The 14854-nt window shown below is 38.0% G+C and overlaps 2 protein-coding genes across 5 annotated transcripts in view; both read left to right on the top strand.

The window, feature by feature from the left end:
- Positions 1-6840, top strand: part of LOC311276993 (E3 ubiquitin-protein ligase TRIM47-like) — a 20188-nt gene extending 13348 nt beyond the window's left edge. For 2 of the 4 annotated variants that reach the window (XM_084387081.1, XM_084387078.1), the window contains one exon: positions 1693-2866. In XM_084387081.1, the coding sequence (XP_084243207.1) occupies positions 1693-1718 (26 nt within the window). In that variant the 3' untranslated portion in view covers positions 1719-2866. Of the gene's footprint in view, positions 1-1692; positions 2867-6700 lie in introns of those variants that run through there. The other 2 variants (XM_084387079.1, XM_084387080.1) reach the window with 2 other exon arrangements.
- Positions 6705-14854, top strand: part of LOC311304421 (uncharacterized protein) — a gene marked incomplete at its 5' end in the record, with an annotated part of 26235 nt that continues 18085 nt past the window's right edge. The window contains 6 exons of the mRNA XM_084431416.1: positions 6705-7310; positions 7399-7494; positions 7578-7811; positions 7895-8045; positions 8150-8209; positions 12711-13238. Of these exons, the coding sequence (XP_084287542.1) occupies positions 6705-7310; positions 7399-7494; positions 7578-7811; positions 7895-8045; positions 8150-8209; positions 12711-13238 (1675 nt within the window). The remainder of the gene's footprint in view (positions 7311-7398; positions 7495-7577; positions 7812-7894; positions 8046-8149; positions 8210-12710; positions 13239-14854) is intronic.

Below are 14854 nucleotides of genomic sequence, written 5' to 3'. Positions count from 1 at the left end.
GGAGAGCATCAGCAGGAAGGGAAATGGTCCTGAAAGTATAGTTGGACGTAATGATCATTCCTGGGGTTTGTACTGTTCTCCAGACTACTGTTCATTCTGGCACAATAACATTGAGACTGTTCTCCCTGTAGTGTCCAGCAGTAGAATAGGAGTGTATGTGGATCATGGCGCAGGGATTTTGTACTTCTACAGCGTCTCAGACACATCCACAGAGTCCAGGCCACATTCACTCAGCCGCTCTACGCCATGTTTGGATTTGAAGATTATACAACAGTGAAACTGTGTTTTACTGTGGCCAATTAAATAACATAGAGATTCTACTGATTATTTTGTCATATTCACTACTGAACTATTAATAATCAAAAATCTTTTATTGTCATGGGTGCGTGCAGGCAGGCAGATGAGGATAGTTCCAAACGACTAAATTTAATAGTAAATCCCAGAAGGCAGTCAGACAGATCTAAACATACAGACTGTGAAGGGAGAACTTAAATATTAGCCGTTTCTCAATATGCGTTCTTGTCTGTACTTGTGTTCTTGTGGACTTGTGAAACGTCATCAGTCGCTGCCCAAGTACTGTTCCAATTCAAAGTTCACATCTAGCCAAGTCCAGTTCAAATCCCCGGATGTGTTCTTGATCCGCCCCTTTTACCGAGGATGCATCGAGAGGTGACTTGTGCGAACTCGAGACAGCCAGGTATCCCAGAATGCATTTCACACCAACCAGCAAGCGTCAATAACAGAAGAGAAACCCCGCGTAATTTAAAAATACTGCTGTTATTGTGTCACGAAATGTAGTTTTAAGATTATTTCAGGCGAGAATGTAGTTGTTTAAAGCTCAAATCTTTGGTTTATTTATAAAGATAGCGCCTATTTGAAAATTTTATCTGACGGTTTCGGAGTTGTGAGATCCAGGCAATCGGACGCTCGGCGCTCATGTACCCCGCCGAGAACAGCCTTTCCTCGGCTAGAACAGCTGACGTTTTGCCGCTGGCTCGGATGTCTCTTGTCTAGTGGTTTAACATGAGATATAAATCGTCTTGTGTATATCTAACGGGCGATTTATTTATTTATTTATTTTATTTGTCTCATTAATCTATAATTTGTTCCCTGGCAAAACGTTTTGGTTGAGGGCAAAGTGAAGTTTCATAGCTTTATATTTAGTCTATTTAACTTTTAGAGAGCTGACTTATCGTTTGCTAGCTTCTTATACCTTTTAGGCTACTTATACTTTTATAATGGCTATTATAGATCATTAAAACTGTCATTTAACAAAAAAGGTTATGTCATTGTATATATATATATAAAAAACATAAAATATTTTATTATACATGTTGCCTACATTCTCTTCACTGTATGTATATATAATAAAATAAAATGACACAACCCTGTCTCTTTTTGCTAAATGTCAGTTTTAATGATCAATATTATAATGTTTTTTATGTATCATATTTTTAAAATAAAAACAAAAAGAGTCAGGGTTGTGTCTTATATTTCGTGTTGTTATACATGTATGCAGTGAAGATAATCAATTGCGTTGCATGAACCATTGTGTGACCATTAATAGATTTTTTTAAATGAAAATGAAAAGAGGCAGAGTAGTGGTTTATAACATATTTTGTTTTATTGTAGCCTAAATATATATAAAGAGATAACCGGATTAGCCAGAGTGAGCTGAGTGACGCTATCAAGTATCCGCTGTTCCTTTTGCAGAATAACCGGACTTGCGTCCTCCCGTCTTCGGGAGTTCGTTCTCCTGAGTCGAACTTGGCAAGTCCAAACTACCAAGGACGCAAGTCCGAAGTTTGCATACTTGGTATTGAGAAACGGCTATTGACTCAAACAAGATGATTAACGACACACAGCTGATGCAAACCAACTCATAATGACGGTGACCACGGAGACAAACGACTGGCGGGAATCTGAACAAGGAACACAGAAGATGAATGAAAACAAACTAAAAGTCAATGAAAACTAAACACACTGAACATACTGTGACAATTATGAGTAAAACTTCTCATCAAAGTATAATAATGGCTGTAGTGATTTTATTTTATTTAAATCATGGTAATGTAGTCTTTTTGATTACATTTAATCCAACTCTTGTTTGACTGTCAGAAGTAGCTGTCAAATGCTTCTGCTTTATTGATTCATTGGGCCTCATTCATGAAACTTTCATAAATATATGAGTAGGCCTAATTTGTGTGGAAAATTACCTTTCTGAAAACTCTCCTCCAGATTCACAAATGCTTTGTAATTATCAGATTTGATAGTTAAATGAACATGTGTATGTTAATAAATTCCAATTATTAGAAAATAGGCCGTGCGTAAATAAATAAATATGAACGCTCTTTTACAATTAGCATAATCTCCACCTATTAACTACAACTGTTGCCTTGGCTTTTAGGTTGCTTAGTTAGGGACATTTACCCCCGGTTTCACAGACAAGGCTTAAGCTAGTCCCAGATTAAAATGCATGTTTGAGCTGTTTTAACTGAAAGCAACTTGCACTGATATATCTTAAAACACATCAGTGCAATTGTTTTGTCTCAAGAAGCACATCAGTAATGTTTTTTCTAAGGTATGACTATAAAAAGCTACTTAAATGCCCTAATTGAAATAAGGTCTAATCCTGGTTTAGTCTAAGCCCTGTCTGTGAAACCGGGCCTTAATATTCAACAAAGGGAACTAGAATATTATTGATCTGCCTTACTTAAGGTGGACGATGATGCAATTTTCTTCTAGAAACAAACTTTGTTGTATTATTTTCATGTTATCACTGTGAAGCTGCTTTAATACAATCTGTATTGTAAAAAGTGTTATATAAATAAAGGTGACTTGACAACCATGTAAATTACATGTCCAGGAACACATACAAATCTTGGCGCAGCGTTTTTCCAGCTGAGGCGCTTTGGTTGCTATGATTTGGAATGTCCACGGCAGTAAAGTTTTATTAGTGTCTCATTTTGGAGAATATTACTGAATATAAAAATACAGGAACCAGAAATATTAACCCTCTGGGGTCTGAGGTGTTTTCTGGGCCCTGGAGGTGTTCTGACATGCTCTGACATTTGTGCTTATTTCTGTTACTTGTAACATTTTCATGGCTAAAGTCTGATTACACTGTATTCAGCACAAACTGCGCAAGACTTTTGAAAATTGTATCATGTAGCCTAGAATGTTTGCTTCAAAACGAAAATCATCCCATTCACATAAAACAATATATTGATTTTGTAATGTTTTATGTCATGAAGGCTTACCCCTCCCTTAAATGAACACTCCACCATTTTTTGAAATAGGGCTTATTCACCTTCTTTCCTACATTTAGATAGGTGGGCAAATGCATTTTTGTCTCAGTGCATGCATTGTTTTAGTTTGACAGGGTCGGCCCTAGCTTAGCTTAGCATAATGAATGGAATCCTTTGTTGCCAGCTAGCATGTCATGAGTAAAAGTAATATATAAAATAAAAAAAACCACCTAATTATTTCTTGTGGCCTGCGTTTTCACAACAAGTACAAATAGTGATGCAGATTAACACTAGGCGATTTCCTATGCAGATATTGACTTGGGACTATATTAGGGGGAAGCACAGGCGAAGCACTGCTACTTGGGTGCAGAGATATCATGCCCAAGTAGCAGTGCTTCGCCTGTGCTTCCCCCTAATATAGTCCTTAATATATAAGTCAATATCTGCCTAGGAAATCGCCTAGTGTTAATCTGTATCACTATTTGTACTCGTTGTGAATACGCAGGCCACAAGAAGTAATTAGGTTTTTTTATTTTATTTTTTATATCACTTTTACTCAGGACATGCTAGCTGGCAACAAAGGATTCCATTCATTATGCTAAGCTAAGCTAGCGCTGACCCTGTCAAACTAAAACAATGCATGCACTGAGACAAAAATGCATTTGCCCACCTATCTAAATGTAGGAAAGAAGGTGAATAAGCCCTATTTCAAAAAACGGTGGAGTGTTCCTTTAATGGCCCTATCAGGTCGGACTGTGAGGGACTAGAACAAAGAATATGAGGAGGATAAAAGATTAGATTTTTGATTGTTTGCATTTATTTTTAACACATTGATCTAAACAGAAGCACAGCAGCACAGCAGCTCAGTACCCAGCTAACAGACTTTTGTTATAAGAACGTTCTCCAAAAATTCAGTGTTGGTTCTGGGAACGTGAAAAATGTCCAGTTTTCTTGACGTTACAGGAACGTGTCTATGAAAGGTGTAAACTTCCTTTCAACTTAATTTTGATTTAAATTCAACATTCTAGGAACGTTGATTTCTAACTTTCCAAGAACATAAAAATGTCCAGTTTCCTGAATGCTACTAGAATGTTATTTAAAGGTTAGTATGATGTTCCTGAAACATTCTTTCAGTCATCTTTCGAAAGAGTAATAAGAACACAAACTACAACTTTATTCAGACACAGCCTTAGATGAACTGAAGATAAAAGACATTAACTCTCTGAAGATCTGATTAAACAACTCCACAAACAGCATTATCAGCTTCACTTATTACTAACCAGACTGATTTTATTTCTGTCACGTCTACAGAAGATCTTATTGAGAATGAATTGAATTGAAGAGTTCAAACGAGAAGTCACTCCGCGTCTTGCCATTGTCTTAAAGGGTTAGTTCACCCAAAAATGAAAATTCTGTCAGTAATTACTCACCCTCATGTTGTTCCAACCCCGTAAGACTTTTGTTCATCTTCGGAACACAAATTAAGATATTTTTGATGAAATCTGAGAGCTGTCTCACTCCTCCATAGGCTTCTAAGGGATTGAAACTTGCCGGCCCAGAAAAGTTACTAAAGACATGGTTAAAATAGTCCAAGTGACTACAGTGGCTCAACCATATGTTTATCAAGCGACGAGAATACTTTTGTGCAAAAAAAAAAAAAAAAAAAAATGAACGACTTTATTCCACTATTCATTATCTTCTCCGTGGGCCTGAGTGTGTTTACTTAGTAAAACTGCTCAGTGCTTCTGTGTTGCACGTCACCACGTAGGCTCACTATTGCCCGACGCTGGTCATGTGTGTGATGCATGTGACGTGCAACAAAGTAAACACACTCAGGCCCACGGAGAAGATAATGAATAGTGGAATAAAGTCGTTAGTTTTTTTGGGGTTTTTTGCACACAAAAAGTATTCTCGTCGCTTGATAAACATGGTTGAGCCACTGTAGTCACTTGGACTATTTTAACGATGTCTTTAATAACTTTTCTGGGCCAGCAAGTTTCAATCCCTTAGAAGCCTATGGAGGAGTGATCCAGCTCTCAGATTTCATCAAAAATATCTTAATTTGTGTTCAGATGATGAACGAAAGTCTTACGGGGTTGGAACAACATGAGGGTGAGTAATTACTGACAGAAGTTTCATTTTTGGGTGAACTAACCCTTTAATATGGTCTTTGTCTTAATATGGACAATCCATCCCGTGTGTCTTAATATGGTCACAGCAGTGCCGTCTAGTGTAGAGGACAGAAAACACAGTACAGCAACTCATAGAAACCACTACACTGAGAACAAGCGCCATCCAGAGGCGAGGAAAACACAGTACAGCAGAACACAAGGAAGAACTTCATTAGTTTGCTTAGATAGACACATATTATCCAAAGTCATTCTTCACCAAGTTTCCGATAACGTGAGAAGTTATTAGTGTAAATATAAATGAGCATTCGCTACACATTTTGCTGCACGTGTTTATAACGCACACAATGTTTCGTGTCAGTGTTACTGGGACATATTTGTATAGTTTTTTTTTTTTTTTTTTTTCTAAACTTAAAGACATCTCTAACATCTCGACCAACAGGTTTCTGAAAGCTCACTGCTTCTGCTATATCTTGATCATTAGTATGAATTTATTTCAGATTTTAAGATTGTTTTTAGTTCATTATTTCCTCTGACCTCACCTATTTGAAATAAAATAAATTAATCAGGTGACTTCACTGAAAGCAGAAAGTGTCTGACTCCACACCTCTCAATCACGGATCAGTGAATCTTTAAAATGCCCCAAATACTTTCAGGTTGATTGACGAATCGTTTGTTCCTTAGTCAACTAAAGAGCAGAAAGAGCTGTTGGTGGTGATTTTCTCGCCTACAGGCAAATTCTGAGTCTGATTCACCTGAGTTCACAGCGGAGAGTGTATTTTACTCTTCAATGAGGGTTTTAGGCTATTCAGATTTGTGGGGCTCATTGAGTCTCAGTAATTGCTGAATTCAACAATGAGAAAACACAGCAAATTTACGAGACTATGTCTCCCGGCTGGCCTGGGAACGCCTCGGTGTCCCCCCGGAAGAGCTGGAGGAAGTGTCCGGGGAGAGGGAAGTCTGGGCATCTCTGCTTAGACTGCTGCCCCCGCGACCCGGCCCCGGATAAGCGGATGAAGATGGATGGATGGACATGATTTAAATTATTGTGTGGTGTAGTTGGCAATGTACTAATAGAGTATAGAAATCAGTTTGCAGCGTTAAATCATAATCAATTCATCATATTTTAGACAACTTTGTTGTCTGAACACTGTAGTTATTAAAAAAAAAAAACACTGAAATGAACTACAGTAAGTCTCAGCCTGCAGAAAAACCTGTTTCTCAGTTATGTTACCAGGAAGATATATAAACCCTTCAGTTGGAAGGAACTCTACTGTGGAGCTGCAGTGTGTATCGTCTCTCTATCTGTGTGTTCATTTACAGAGAAATGGCAGAAGCCAGTTTCTCATGGGCTGAGGACCAGTTCTGCTGTTCAGTGTGTCTGGATCTCCTGAAGGATCCAGTGACGATTCCCTGCGGACACAGTTACTGTATGAGCTGCATCTCAGACTACTGGAATCAGGAGAGAATCTACAGCTGCCCTCAGTGCAGAAAAACCTTCACAGCAAGACCAGTTTTAGGTAAGAATGTGGTGATCTCTGAAATGGTGGAGAAACTCAAGAAGACGAGACTCCAATCTGCTGTTCCTGTTCCTCCTCCTGTTCCTCCTCGCCGTCATCCTCACACTGGATCTGGAGATGTGCAGTGCGACTCCTGCACTGGAAATAAACAGAAAGCAGTGAAGTCGTGTCAGGAGTGTCGAAGCTCTTACTGTCAAATTCACCTTGAACAGCATGAGAGTCTCTTCAGAGGTAAAGGACACAATCTGATGGACGCCACTGGACGACCGCAGGAGATGATCTGCCCTCGACATGGTAAAATGCTGGAGATTTACTGCCGTACCGACCAGCGGTGTATCTGTATGCTGTGTTTGGTGGATGAACACAAAAGTCATGACACTGTATCAACTGCAGCAGCGAGGACAGAGGAACAGGTACTGCTTCATACTGGATCCCATGAGTGATCCAATCCCAAACATTTGAATGGTAGCGTAAAATTAATCATATTTTTGTTTTCTGCAGAGACATTTGGAGGAGAAACAGAGAAACATCCAGACAAGAATCCAGCAGAGAGAGAAAGATCTTCAGGCGCTGAGAGAGGCTGTGGCGTCTCATAAGGTGAGTTTCAGTTTGGACTTTCCTCCAGTGCTGGAGCTCTTCTAGTCCCACTGAAGCCACTGTGTTGTGTGTGTGTGTAACAGCGCTCTGCACAGACGGCAGTGGAGGACAGTGAGAGGATCTTCACTGAGCTCATCCGCTCCATTGAGAGACGTCGCTCTGAGGTGACGCAGCTGATCAGAGATCAGGAAAGATCTGCAGTGAGTCGAGCTGAAGAACGACTGGAGCGACTGAAGCAGGAGATCGATGATCTGAGGAGGAGAGACGCTGAGATGAAGAAGCTTTCACACACACAGAATCATGTTCACTTCCTCCAGGTAACAGAGATCTTCTCAAACACAGGACTTTATCAAGTTTCTGGAATTACAGGTAGTTTGTGCTTTTGTCTTTGTGTCTGTAGAGTATGTCGTCTGTCTCTCTCTGTGGATCTACAGATGAATACACTGTCCGTTCTCATCTGTCTTTTGATGATGTAGTGAAATCTGTCTCTCAACTCAGAGACAAACTGCAGCAGTTCTGCAGTGAGGAGACACAAAAGATATCTGGAAGAGGTAGGCTACTTTTATAATCATTTTGTTATTCTCATAATTTTCAAATGGGTTTATTTTCTTCTTGACGGAAGAATTAAAGTGTAGATGTTTTTTGGTGTTCGTAGTGAAAACCGTCCATGTCATTCAGACTCCTGAATATCAGACCAGAGAGGAGTTTCTACAATGTGAGTTACTATGAAAACACACACAAGTCTGAAATCCAGCCTAGTGGGAGAGTTTTTTTTATTTTTTATTTTTTATCAATATATTTATTATTTTTCACATGAACAATTCACAGATTCAATTCAGTATACAAGTGAACAATCTTTTCTAAACACCCTCCCATAATATTAAACTTTATTAATCTATGTCTACTGTTATATGAAAATGTTAAAGCATTTTTACATACAAATTCCCAGGTATCTTGTTCAAAAGTACATTCTAGATCTTTTTCCCATTTAAGTCTAGAAAATGATACATCTTCCCCATATAAGTCACTGAAGTTGGTATAAGACACAAAACTTTTGGACCCTTTTTTCTCTCTTATAATATTGTCTAATACGAGTGAGGAAAGGGGCCTCAAATGACCTCCTTGTAATGTAGTTATATAATGTCTCACCTGGAAATATATATATATATATATATAAAAAAGTTCTACAGGAAGAGAGAACTTTGCTCTCAGTTGTTCAAATGTCATAAGTGTGTCCTCCTCATATTGATCTCCAAACACGTGAATGCCCTTTTTGTACCAATATTGTGTTACCCCATCTCTTAGTGCCTCAGGAAGAGCTGGGTTCCAATGAAATGGAGTATTATTGTAAACTGGTACTAGCCATTTACATTTTTTCTTTATCTCAAACCCTAATTTACAAGTGTGTCTAATAAATGGGTTATTGACCTCCTTCTTAACACAGGTCAGGGGCATGAATAAAGCCTTGTCTAGAGGTATTTTGATCGTTTTCAATTTGCATCCATGCAGGCGGAGATGTGCTATTCATCTGCCAAAACCATACCGCTCTCATTTGTGCTGCCCAGAAATAAAGCAAAAAATCTGAGAGTTGTAATCCACCTTTTTTAAATGCCATATGTAATGTCTTAAGTTTAACCCTCAGAGCTTCATTATTCCAAATAAATTTTCTAATCAAGCTATTAAGAGTATTAAAAAAACTTTAGTGGGATAGAAACCGGAAGAGTTTGAAATAAATATAAAAATTTAGGAAGAACGTTTATTTTTATGCTATTTATTCTGCCAATTAACGATAATGGTAGTGAGTTCCATCTTTCCAGGTCTCTCGTTACCTTTTTAAGTAATGGAGAGTAATTCAAAGAATATGCTTCTTCCAACTTTGAAGGAATATCTAATCCTAAGTAAACTATCTTATCTGGATTCCATGAAAAAGTGATGTTATTTAAGGGCATTTTCTCCGCAGCCAAATTCAGTGGCATCATAACACTTTTATTTAAATTAATTTTATATCCAGATATTTTTCTAAAGTTCTCTAATAATTGAGATAAGGTAGGTAGTGATGATTCAGGGTTAGTAAGATATAATATGACATCATCCGCGTACAATGTTATTTTGTGTACATAGCCTCCTATCTCTAGCCCAGAGATTGATTCGTGTGCCCGTATTGCAATGGCCAGGGGCTCCACCGCCAGTGCAAAAAGTAGTGGAGACAGAGGACATCCCTGTCTAGTTCCCCTTGACAAATTAAAGTGCGAAGATAAATCGGAGTTAGTACGGACGGCTGCCGAAGGACATCTATACAACATAGGCTACGAATCATATCAATACATTTAGGACCGAAATAATTTTTTTGCAAGATAGCTATTAGCCTAAATAGGGCCATTCTACTCGGTCGAAAGCTTTCTCTGCGTCCAAAGAAAGAGCAACCATCGCAGAGTCTATATGTCTCGCCGTATTAAATAGTATTCATAAACCTTCGTTATCAAAGGAGGATCTATTTTTAATAAATCCAGTTTGATTCATGTGAATTAAACTAGGCAAAACCTGTTATAAACGTAGCGCGATCATTTTAGTGAGAATTTTATAATCCGAATTGAGCAGTGAGATTGGTCGGTATGAGGTAGGTAGATTCGGGTCTTTGCCAGGTTTCAGCAAAACTGTAATTAAAGCCTGATTTAAAGTCTCTGGTAATTCGGTTTTATAAATTGCCTCAGTATACATTGAAAGCATCGGATCGGCAAATTTTGGAAAAAAAGTTTTATAAAAATCCATAGAGAACCGTCCAAACCAGGTGTTTTAGTGCGATAACTGCAAAATGAATCTCTTCTTTCGAAATTTCTTTCTTGAGTTATTCTCGGTCATTATCACATAAGACTGGGATATCCAATTTGCTTACAAATTTTTGGATTTCCTCTTCATCTACTCCTTGAGACTTGTACAGTAATTTATAGGAATCTAAGAATTCTTGGTTAATCAATTTAGGGTGCTTAATACTTTTTTTGCCTGGCGAAATATATTGTAGTAATAGTTTGACTAATTTCTTCTTTTCTTATCTGCCACGCTAACACTTTTCCAATCTTATCCCCATGTTCATAATATTTCTGCCGACCGTGTTCGGTCAAATGCATTTCTTGTAACAAAGCAATTCCAATATTATGTTTTCTAAGGTATAGCATGACTTTTTTCCTTTTAAGTCTTTGATTTAACCCATTGACATTCCAAGTAACATACTTGTATTTCAGTGTATTTGACGTTAACTGAAGATTATTTGTTATATTTGCATTTAGATCTTAAGAAATTATCTCTACGCCACCCATAAAAATAAAATAAATTAAAACATGTGTTCTGTCCCCCTATCACTCCCACCACTTCCCCAAGCGAAGTGTGAAACTTTAAACCCCCATGACTGATTGTGCACCGCAACATGCAGTCGAACTTGACTTCCTCTTCCTTATCCATCCTACCTAACTCCCAAGTAACGTTAGATCTACTGTCAAACCTACCAAATGTTAAACTTAAATTACGTACTTTCAAGCAAACAAATTATTTCGAACACTCCTAAAGTCCCGAAATTCACATATTTTAGTAATCTGTAACGAAGCTGCTCAATGTCCAAAATATAAATAAAACCACGTTCTTCTTGAACCGTTATTTAAATGGCTTACTCACCATTGACAGAGTTTTTTCGTTAATGTTCATTAAAAAAAAAAAAATCCCCTCTCCCCTGTAACTTTGGTACAGTTATCCTTTTACAGTTTTTGGGTGATTACTTTAGAGGAGTGTGGATCCCCGGAATGCTTTTAGATGCCATTGGCTAATGTCTTATCCGGCAATCAAGTGTGGATGGTGTTGTCGAAGATAAGTCTCTGAGCAGAGACTTATCTTCGACAAAGATGCTTTGGAGTTGAAGGATCTTTGTCCCTCCGGCAGCTGAATCCTCAACGTTGCGGGATGAAGCATAGCATAAGTGACGTCGTTATTGCGTAGATGTCTTTTGAGTGCGCTGAAATCTTGTTGCTTTCTGAACAATGTCGATGACATGTCACGAAATATCATGATGGTAGAGTTGCCATAGGTGAGCTTGCCCTTTTCTCTTGCCACATTGAGAATCTTAAGTGTGTCTCCATACCAAAGTAGACGCATGAGAATAGCCCGTGGCTTGCCATTTTCTGCTGGTCGTCATTGCAAAGTGCGATGATCTCTTTCAATTTCATAGATCTCGTCCTCCTTCCCCAGAATCTTAGGCAGCCATTCCTTCATAAAGTCCACTGGGTTTCTCCCTTCCACTCCCTCAGGGAAACCTACAAGACGTAAATTCTGATGGCGAGATTTATTTTCGAGTTCATCAATTTTGTCTTTCAACTGTTTGATTTTGCCGTCAACAGCCAACTTGACATCCGCGACATCCGTGTGAAGGCCTGTTAATGCTTCTTCCATCTCCATCTGCTTTGTTACCACTTCCACCATTCTCAGATTTGTTGATTGTAGTTCATTGCTCATTTTCTCCAAGGATTCTGCGAATTTACTCAGGCGTCCATCAATTAACTCCTAAATTCTGAGAAATCCTTTTTCCATTTCTGCATGAAACCATGGCGGAGGGTCCGATAACTGCAGTCTCGTGTCTTGAGCATCTTCCTTCTTGTTGTCCGTTTTCTTTGAATTCGGCATATTTATCAGGATGTTCAAATCGCGACAAAATTATTGTACTAAAGAAAGTACTTTTGTCGTATGAAAAGCCTTTAGGTAGGATTATTTAGATTAAATTATTTGGGAGCTCCGTGCACTACGTTTCACTCTAGCGCCGCCATAACCGGAAGTCCTAGCGGGAGAGTTTGACTGTTTTACACCAAACATATGCTGTAATCCGGTTAAAAAAAAAAAAAATTTTTTTTTACTTTGTGCATTTAAAGTACATGGTCTGCAACAAATAAAATAATCATGAACAGATTAGTTGCACCTGTGACAATGAAGAACTGCGTCACAGTAATGAAAAACACATTTGGCCACCGAGAAAGGACTTTTTGTTGCAGCCCTAAATTAAATGCCATGTCATCGCTTGAAATTGATTGAAGTTTCATTGATGATTTCAGTCAGAGAGATACATAAAATAAATAAATAGATCCAAAAAAATTATAATTTTATTATAAAACTATAATAGACCCACTAAAGTGTTATATTAATAAAGTAAGGTCATGAATGATTGTGTTTTTCTCCATCAGATTTCCGTCTGTTGACTCTGGATCTGAACTCAGTGAATCATTGGCTCCGTCTGTCTGAGGGAAACACAGTGATCACTTTCGCTGACACGTATCAGCCATATCCTGATCATCCAGACAGATTTGATTATTGGGCCATGGCGTTGTGTGTGGAGAGTGTGACTGGACGCTGTTACTGGGAGGTGGAGTGGAGTGGAGATGGGAGGTTGGGAGTGGATATATCAGTGGCGTATAAGAGCATCAGGAGGAAGGGAAGGGACCCTGATTATTATGCTGGACGTAATAATCAATCCTGGAGATTATACTGCTCTCCAGACTACCGTTCATTCTGGCACAATAACACTGAGACTGTTCTTCCTGTAGTCAGTGTCTCCAGTAGAATAGGAGTGTATGTGGATCACAGCACAGGGATTTTGTCCTTTTACAGCGTCTCAGACACAATGAGTCTCATCCACAGAGTCCAGGCCACATTCACTCAGCCGCTCTATGCCGTGATTGGATTATATAGATCCTCAAGGGTGAAACTGTGTCGTCTGACCAATTAAATCAGACTTCTATGTATTATTTTGTCTTATAACATGATTTAAAAGTATCTGTAAGAAATGATGAGGCTTATTTTCTAATAAAAAATTCCACAAGTGAATGTGTAATGATCACAGATCTAATGAGAGTTCATTTTCTATAACAACGGCTGTATAAAAGATAATGAATGTTAAAAAATGTATGGACATTTGTCATTTTGTTGAAATTTGATGAAACTTATTTGACTGTAAGAAGTAGCTTACAGATCTCCCAATAATATATTTTTAATAAATGCAATGCATTGATTAGTCAACAAATGTGGTCTGATCTTAATTTAACTAACAATTGTAGACAAACACAATTAAACTAATCTACCTCAGATGTGGAAAATAAATGAAAGGTGTTGTAGCCAATTTTGATATGTGTTATATTTTTTGTTGGTGGTAAATTGCATGGGTGACGCTTTAACACCTGCACATCAGGGGGCATAGGCAGGGCATCACGGTGATTATGGAGGCTACATGAGGAAGTCATAGGTGAATAGCGAGAGGGAATTACGATCTAGGAAGCCACACAGTTTTTCAACCGTGCATGTTCGTGATGGATTTTGTCATGTCCAGCTATTAGCATCATGTTTACTGTTGCTTATACGTACGAGCTCAATTTACATCAGCAAGGCAAGCAGCAGTGTTTGTAAGTAATTCTACTCTGCATAATCTCTGTTAAAGTAAGTGTGTGACTCAAAATCTAATAAAAAAAGTGTGACTCAAAATCGAATTAAAAAAAAAAGTGTGTGACTCATAACCAGATTAAGAACACAGAAGTTCCAGGATCAACAAAGATGTTGGGTAACATTTTACTTTGATGGTCCCCTTTGAACACTCTATTGACTATGAGTAACTTTGGAACTACATGTCAACTAACTGTCATTAGAGTATTAGTAGAATGTCTGCTTAATATCTGCTAAGTCTTTATTCTGACGCTCTTCCAACAGATATTCTACTGACTCTAAGCAACTTTGAAATTGCAACTGCAACTTATTCTAACCCTTATTCTATCCTAACCCAGTCTACTAATACTCCACTAACACTCTAATACTCTAATGATGAGAGTTAGACATGTAGGTGCAACGTTACTTATAATCAACAGAATCTGTTAAAGGGATCATCAAAATTTCCTGTCATTTTTCCTGTCAAAATTGTACCTTTTTTTTTTTTTGGAGAGTGTGTGTGAAATGAGGATTGTGGATAATTAGTAGTACACAACACAAGCTATAGCAGAAGGGAAGAAGAAAAAAGTGGGTGATGGAGATAAATGAAGTGCCTTTATGAATTAAATCATTTGTGTATGTAGATTAGATCTCTTCATTCTGAATCATTTCAAAAGCATGTAGTGCACCTAATAATGTTCACCAGATTCACTTACAGTTTGTGTTTTCCTGTTGTATTTTACAGTGGGCAGAAGTTCAGATGATGATCGGCCACACAGTAAGTAAAAGTTTATATTTAATAGGTTATTTGTATTTTTGTATTTGTCACCTGTGTTTAGTTCAGTTCATTAACCAGTGTGTGTATATAGTTCTTTGTTTTATTCACCGAACCAGACAGTGACTACTGCATTTAAAG

The sequence above is a fragment of the Rutilus rutilus genome (genome assembly GCF_951802725.1).
Source record: "Rutilus rutilus genome assembly, chromosome: 1".
NCBI lineage: Eukaryota > Metazoa > Chordata > Actinopteri > Cypriniformes > Leuciscidae > Rutilus > Rutilus rutilus.
The sequence above is the reverse complement of the archived record's forward strand: the minus strand, read 5'-3'. Positions and strand labels throughout refer to the sequence as shown.